This window comes from Helianthus annuus, chromosome 6 (assembly GCF_002127325.2).
Source record: "Helianthus annuus cultivar XRQ/B chromosome 6, HanXRQr2.0-SUNRISE, whole genome shotgun sequence".
NCBI classification, from domain to species: Eukaryota; Viridiplantae; Streptophyta; class Magnoliopsida; order Asterales; family Asteraceae; genus Helianthus; species Helianthus annuus.
In genome coordinates, this window is record NC_035438.2 from 134,503,234 (window position 1) to 134,511,440 (window position 8,207).

At 38.4% G+C, this 8,207-nt stretch overlaps 1 protein-coding gene across 1 annotated transcript; it reads right to left on the reverse strand.

The window, feature by feature from the left end:
* Positions 1-680: 680 nt before the first annotated feature.
* On the reverse strand, positions 681-2,906 carry LOC118479631. The gene is made up of 8 exons (XM_035974264.1): positions 2,599-2,906; positions 2,224-2,479; positions 2,003-2,084; positions 1,693-1,761; positions 1,344-1,618; positions 1,038-1,256; positions 773-947; positions 681-700 (listed from the first exon to the last, which is right to left on the reverse strand). The coding sequence occupies exons 2-8, from the start codon at positions 2,473-2,475 to the stop codon at positions 681-683; spliced, it is 1,092 nt and encodes a 363-aa protein (XP_035830157.1). The 5' UTR covers positions 2,476-2,479; positions 2,599-2,906.
* Positions 2,907-8,207: the final 5,301 nt, after the last annotated feature.

Below are 8,207 nucleotides of genomic sequence, written 5' to 3' on the forward strand. Positions count from 1 at the left end.
TTCACGGTTCGATTTTCACGCTTTTAAGGTCAAAGCTTAACCGAAATGTTAGTTAACTGTTTTTTATTTGTGTAAACCAAAACCAAACTATAAAACTCTTAAACCGAACCATTAACGATTTGGGCTCTTTGGAATTTTATAAAAGATGACCAAAATATATGATATATATAAATAAAGTTGTCCAGAATTTGCATAATTTTACAAGTTGTCAAACACAAATGTCCCGAATCCTGAATAAATTATTAAGATATAAGCAACACAATTTGTTTGAAATTTGCACAACAAAAAAAAAAAAAAAAAAAAACAAGCTGCCATATAAAAGTTGCCCAGAACTTAAAATCATGCTTAATACTTCAATAAACAAACAAAATGAGCAACTAATGTAAGAAAATAAGGGGCTGTTTGTTTCATTCAGATCTGACCCAGTCAGCGTCAGCTCTGATTGATTCAGACCCAATTTTAACCATTCAGATGTTTTTTTTTTTTTTTAACCAAACAGCCTCAAGTCTGACTGAATCAGATGTTTCCCTCTTAGTGGATCAGTTTAGATGCAAACAAACAGCCCCTAACTCTAATTTTGACTAATTTTTATATGATTCGAATATTTGAAACACAAAAGGACTGAAGAGTTTGTAACTGGTTAGAGATTTAAACCAAACCGATAAACGGTTTAGACAATTTCACGGTTTGAAACCAAACCCTGAACACCGATAAAATAAAATTATGTACCTAATAATTGATATTTAGCGTAGAACCGAACAAGTAAACTTACATATTTTGCAGCCGCATTTTGCGTCCCAATGAGTTAGTCGCCATGTCTCAATTTGCCCGGTTGAAGATTCCAAATCTAGTCCACGCTCAATATGATAGCGTATTGTACTTTTCGAGCCATTTTTGCTATTTATTTTTCGTTGCGCACGTGCCTTAACTTTCTTTTCTGCATTTTCCTTCAAAGACATACAACCAAACAAAAAATAACATATTAGACCGAATTCATCAATTATTAACAAAAATATAGAATATTGTTAAAACATTACCTTGTATTTTGTCTCAGACCACATATCACAAAGATATTCCCAGTCTTCTTTGCTAACATTAGAAGGAGGTGTAGTCTTTGCCTTAGTCGGATCTTCCAATCCTCCAATCTGTTTGAAGTCTTCATGCAACTTACTTCTGTAACCTCTCCATGCCTTTGCCAAATAGCTATCAATAACCTTGCAAACCTCTGCGTTCTCCACATCAATTTCAAAAAGTGTCTTCAAGTAACAAATGTAACAAACATAAATAACTCATTAGTAAATATGAATATTAAAAATCATATTGAATTATAAAAAAAAACTTACGGTTAGCTTGTGGCGTAATGGCAACCTAACTTCAATCGGTACATCTCTCCATTCTTTATATTGTAACCTACAATTGTTACGCAAAATGTAGCCACATTCATGCATGAAAGATGAGGCATTTTCACATATTACTTCCATTGCATCAAAATTGAACTCCACTGGCAATTTCTTCTTAGCAGCCTTCATTTCCTTTGGAGCTCCTTTACCACATGTAATGCCGCGTTTTCTACATGTCATACTATCACCAATTTCTTCCTCGGGCTCATAAGTTGTGTCTACAAACAAGAACATTTACATTAACAACACTACCTACAAAAAAAAATTAACATGTTCTTTGTACTTGTCATACCATTAACAATTTCTTTCTCTAGTTCTTGAGATTGCTTTGCATTAATAACCAAGTTTCTTGGAGATGGATCTGTGTACAATGCAGTTACAAAGAGTGAGTTAATGGTGTGTCGTATAAAGTTCAGAAGTTGGGGAGTGCATATAATGAAAGCTATTGAACACAAAAACAGATCAAATGTAAGCTAATTAATTAATAAACTGTTGTTGGAAAGTTATATCATGTTAATTTATTAATATATTACAATACAAAAATTAGTGTACTTAATAATAATAAAAAAAGCAAAACGATATATACGCACACAATCACATACCAACACGTCGTCCATCGTCTCTAGGTTGCCCCGCTCGGCCACTTTGTCTTCTACCTTGGCCACCTTGACTTGTCATTATGCTCTTTAAGAATATAAATATAAAGAAAAAGAAAGTATTTTACACATCAATATATAATACTTGGTTGAAACCCGACTCCCATTTTGCACGCATTAATGACCCATATCTAGATAAATAAAATGCAAGAATCGTAAGCAAGTACCTTCTTTTTAGATGCACATATTTCATTTCGTTTATCTGGTCCGCTTGAATAACTTGATTCCTCATTGGTGGAAAATGGCATAAGCTCCTCATTGTCTTCCAAACCCCCCTTCTTTTTACCTTTACTCTTCTCATTTTGTGACATCGGAATTGTACCCTTAAACGGATACGCCTTTTCATCAAGACCCGCTGCTTTCATTTTCGCTTTGTTCTCTTCAATTGTTTTCATTCTTTGTTTCTCGTACACCGTCATTTTCCTTTATTAGATTCAAATACAAAATCTGATTATAATTATTTGACCAGTTCTTTTGTATTTAGCAGTCAAATAAAAAAAATTGTAAATAACTATTATTGAAGGGTGTAACAATAAACTGACCGGAGCCAGAGATTTCACTAATTGTGCTTCTGGTTCAGGAAGATGTGATAGTCAAGGGTGTAAGTCGAAGCTGATCGGAAAGACTGATTTTACTAATAGTGTTTCTGGTGCATTTAGTGCTATTTAGAAAGGAATCTTTGTAAGTTATTCAGCAGGGAATGTTGGTCCAGTGAACTCATCATTGTCAAATGAGGCACCATGGATTCTCGCCGTCGGTGCTAGCACCGTCGAAAGAAACATAAGAGCAACTGTTCGGGTCGAAACAGCTTAGGGTCGGAATGGGTTCGGGTCAGAACGTGTTCGGGTCGGAACGGCTAAGGGTCGGAACAGGTTAGGGTCGAACCGGTTATGGTCAGAACAGGTTTCAGGTCACATGCACAGAAGTTATACAAGAGGCACAACTAAACTATCCTTCATTCGCAATTACTTTAGGAGCTGGTGATATTAAAAATTTTACAAGGACAGTGACTAATGTTGTTGGTCCAGTGAACTCATTATGTGGTCTCGCCTCTCGGATATACAAGCAAACAAGTTGGGGTCATTTTACAGAAACTAGCCATATGCACAGAAGTTATACAAGAGGCACAACTAAACTATATGGATTTCAAACTAATTCAGTCGACGTTCGGTTTAATTCGATTGATTTCTGATGTACCATTTGTGAGTTTCGATTGACTTTTCGAACATTTGTAACATTATAAATTGATTTTGAAACTGTTTTAGTGGGTGAAATTTGTTAAAAATGTTGGTGCACTTGTGTCTGTACTTTGTCTGTATGCGGTCTGTATGTAAACGATGTCCTAAGTTAGTCTGTAAGTTGACCAAGTCAACTATCCTCCTAGTTTGACTTGGCCAATAAGTTGTAATATGTTTGTCTGCATCGAAGGATAGCCTCGAAGGATACTGTTGATCCTTCGAGGTGCTCGAAAGATATGCTTCGAATGATTAGACCTCGAAAGGTGATCTTTCGAGGTCCTTACTGATCCTTCGAAAGCACTATATCCGAAAGATGATCCTTCGGACCAGACATCATGGGCTGGGTATATATATACCCATGCAGTGTAGTGTGAAAGATAGATGCACACTTAGAGAGACAGACAAGAGTTGAGAGCATTCTGTCCGAAACATTCACACACACACACTTTGAGAGTTTGCAAACTGATTGTAAACATTGTGCTTGTAACCGGAAACTTTCTACGCATTAATACAAGTGGTGTTAATCGTTGAGTCTTGTGTGTTCTTGTGTTTGTTCTTGCATCATTCCGGTTTGCTCGCTAGCTTGGATTCCGCACTCGCTAGTGAGTTTGTATAACAAGGTTTAGGTTTGTTCTCGATCCTCCGAGAGGGACCTACAAGTGGTATCAGAGCCTTGGCTCTCTACCTTGTTTAAAACCGGGTTTTGTTCAAGTTCTTGGTGTGTTCGAACACTTGGTTTAGCACCCGTTTTTGGTGGTTTTCTTGCTTGTTTAAACTGAAAAACGGTTTCTAAACCTTTCGGGAGTGTTCAAGATCGGTTTGGGTAACATAAAATTTGTTTTGTGAAACTTTGTGTTTTCCGGCCATTTTTCCGGTCATATCTCCGGTGACTGGTTTGGATAAGGTTGTGTCCATTTTGGGTAAACTTTTTGAAAGTCCAAAAAGTTGGTGAAAAGTTGTTGGCAGACCATATCCTTTCTGCCGAAAGTACTTCACCAACCCATCACCTTTTCACCAACCCGTCAACGTTTCTGTCAGTGTGTCAGACCTCGAAAGATACCTTTCGAGCTCGATAGATCATCCTTCGATCAAGGAGATTCGAAAGATAGCCATCCTTCGAACATCCTTCGAAGTCAGTGTGTTATCCTTCGAGTCAAGGAATCTTTTCGAAAGATCATCCTTCGAGTTACTGTTCACTTCGAAAGATAAGGATCCTTCGTGTAGGAGAATCTTTCGTATTAGTGTTCGAAAGATCAGTATCTTTCAAGTGTGAATCTGTCGAGATCTTTGTACGAAAGATCAGGATCTTTCGTTGTGAATCTTTCGAGACCTTTGTTCGAAAGACAAGGATCTTTCAATCTTCGAAAGATAAGGAGAATCTTTCGAAATCTTCTTTCGAAAGATAAGGATCCTTCGTACAGTCAATCTTTCGAAGTGATTGTTCGAAACTCAACAGTGATCTTACGAACATTGTTGATCCTTCGAACAGGTCGTGATCTTTCGAACAGATTGTATCTTTCAATTCTTATTTGTTTGCACTTAACAGTTTGTGGTTGTGTAGGTTTTTCTCTTAATATTTGATCAAAATGAGTTATACTAGTCCGTGGGATTGGAGTTTGGACTCACGATCCAATCAAGAGCTAGTCACTGCTGCAGATTGGGCAAAGAGTATGTTACCGCCTACAACAATCAGTCCAAGTCAATGGGCTTTGGTATCCAATCAAAGTCAAAGTCTTCAGAACCTAACCTTCTGATTAGTGAGAGTGAAACTGGCAGCAACAATCGTCCACCTAAGTTGAACCATATGAACGATTTTCCATCATGGAAAAACCGTTTTCACACATATGTTCAAGGGCAAAGCACTGATCTTTGGACGTGTTTCATCAATGCGTTCAATACTAATCTTGAAACTGCTGCGTCAACTTCAGAGGGTTATGCCAATATGCTTGAAAATGACAAGAAGGCTTATGAATTGGAGAAAAAGGCCTTTGCCACACTTACTCAAGCACTCAACAAAGACATCTACCATCAGTTCTCATATTGCAAGACCACGAAAACATTGTGGGATGCCTTAGTTGCTAGAGGAGAAGGCAATGCAGCTGCTCGAAAATCTAGGCATGATCTGTTGAAGAAAGAGTTTGAATCCTTTCAGTTTTTGGAAAACGAGACTCTGAATGATATGATCACACGTTTCTATCATTTGATTAGTGAGATGTGTGCTTATGGAGTTGTCTCTACTCAACAAGACATGGTGAGTAGATTTGCTGACGCCTTACCTCCAAAGTGGAGTTCTTTCATTGAACTGTTGAAGCATACTGGAACTCTAGATCAAGTCAACATCTATGAGTTCATTCAAAAGCTGGAACATAAAAATGATGAAGAAATTAGGAAAGCAAGGCGTGCTCCAGCTCCTCAGAATACAGAAATGTATCTTCCAGGATTCGATGCTTTGGCAAGATCCGCTGCAGCTCAGCAACAGCAACCTAAGCTGCAGACTGCATTTGTGTCCAATACAAATTCAAGTTCCTTTCCGTTTCCTCAGTCAACAGCTGCTCCACCACAACCTCAATTCGATCCGAGGTCTTACATTCCTGTTCCAACACAGCCACAACCACAACCTCAACAACAACAACAGCAAGCTCACTATACAAGCAATCCTCAACCTCAACCCCAAAATCATCACACAATCCGAGTCGACAACTCAAATCTTTCACACCTTAGCATTGAAGTTGCTAAGGAACATATGGAGATTATCAACACCATGGTCAGTGCTTACTGTGGTTTGGTAGCAGGTCAGCTTGGAAACATCAACATGACCAATGAAGATTATGATCAGATCGACAAGGAAGAAATGGAGTTGATGGATATTAAATGGGCTTTTGCTAGTGCGGTTAGAAGGGCAAAGGATTTCATGGCCCGAACTGGAAGAACTTCGTTGGAAGGAAAGAAAAACACGAAGTATGGGTTTGATATTAATGCCGTCACGTGCTTTAACTGTGGCGAGAAAGGGCACTTCAAACGTGAATGCACTCGACCAACAAAACACGGCAATCACAACCCTTTCAGAAACCAGACGAATGTGAATGCCCAACAAGAAAACCGTGAGAGGAGGATGGTGACAGTTAATAACAATCAGGGCCAGCCTGGAACTTCAAATACCAATCGGGCCTTGGCTGTTCAAGCTGATGAGGGATGCGACTGGTCAGTACAGTTTGGTGAAGGTGATCAGGGAAGTGGAACAGCCCTGTATGCTAAGGTCATCGAGCATGTTCATAAAGAAGAATCTTCTGGAAGCGATGACAGTTCTGGTTATTCTGGAAGTTCTGATGAAGAAGGCTCTGTTTCTGGGGATAATCACTCAGAGCCTGATGTGAATGAAGAAGGAGATGATGATATTCAGGATCTACTGAACGAAGCTGATGAGCTTAAATGTCAGAAATCAATTCTGATTGAGAAGACTGCTACTGCATCAAAGGAAATGGAGAAGCTATTTTCTGAAGATGGAGCGTTTTCTTTTCAAACTGCCTTTATGGCAAACGGTTCAGCCTCTTCTAGTCAGGTAAATTCTGAACCTCCTGCTTCTAGCGTTTGTGAATCTTGTGCTGATATGAAGCTTGAACTAGAAAAGCTTCATAGTCATAATCAAAATTTGGTTATTGAACTGTCGAAATGCAAAGAGGCAAACATGGCTTTAACCCGGAATGAAAAGGAATTTAAATCTGTAATAGAAACATTAAAGAAAAATGTGTCCGAGGTTAACAAAGTAGTTTACCACAAACAAGTAAGTATAAACGAATACATTAACCTTGTGGAAGAAACTAAAAAGCAATTAGCCATTGCCCAATGCGAACATGATGCGATCAAACAGAAATTGGATAGTTATTCTAACTCCCAATTTGTGCTTGATCACATCATCGATGTTCAACAACTAAAGGGAAATCAGAAAGGCATAGGGTATAATAAATGTCCGCCCCCCTTGATGAACAACTATACCAAGATGCCTGATGAGGAGGAAATGCCTCGGTATGAACCCAGTGTGCCTCTTGATGTTGAGGAGTTTGCTATTGGCCTTGGGTTCAAACCAGACAATTCTTCAAACACAGCCTCTAAGGAACAAGAAACTTCATCATCCATGAAGCAAAGTCCTCCAATTATCGAGGACTATGAGACATCGGATGATGAATCAGAAGTGGCTGTAAGTGATCAGGATAAATCACTTAGCAAGATGAAAGGAGTAGATATTCCACGAGAGAATCACATTCTTTGTGATCCTGATACTCCTGAGGTTCCATCTGTTAAGAAGCAAGTGATTGATCCTGTCAAAGTTGATAAGCCAGGTGTGTCTACTGTTAAAAGCAGTAATGTGTTGTACACTTTGGTTGGAGATAATAAAAATTTTTGGGAAAAACACTTCCGGGAATTGTGGTAACACAATGTGATCCAATTCCTAAGGCTGAGATTAGAAAACAGTTTGGTAATCAAAAATCTCCAACCACTCAACAACATACTGCTTCTAAGGGTAAACAACAACAACGAGCTCCAAAGCCAAAGGCTAAGGTTCAATCAAAAGGAGCTCGTTACACGAAGAAAGGAAAAGATGTTAAATTTGTAGCATCAAAGGGTACAGATAAAATTGAGACTTTTGAAAACAAATCAAACACTGATTTTGTTCAACAAGTCAAGATTTTGAAACGTAACAGTGATAACAATTACACCCAACACACAAACGGGTGTGATGAAAGAGCAAGTACCTCAGGTTTTACAGGTTCAACATCTGCTAGTCGATCAAGTTCTCCTAAGTCTGTTGAAAGGAGAACTTGTTTCAAATGTGGAGAAATTGGGCACATTATCAGAAACTGCCCAAATGCTCCAAAGAAGAAATTGGTTGAAAAAGCTCCACCTGAAACAGTTCA

Bases quoted from the DNA above. Each gene is read 5' to 3' on its own strand.
- LOC118479631 (XM_035974264.1), bottom strand. From the start codon at position 2,475: ATGACGGTGTACGAGAAACAAAGAATGAAAACAATTGAAGAGAACAAA. The intron at 2,085-2,223 runs GTACTTGCTTAC...ATATTCTTAAAG, and splicing joins TATGTGCATCTAAAAAGAAG to AGCATAATGACAAGTCAAGG. The intron at 701-772 runs GTAAGTTTACTT...ATCGGTGTTCAG, and splicing joins AAAATGCGGCTGCAAAATAT to GGTTTGGTTTCAAACCGTGA.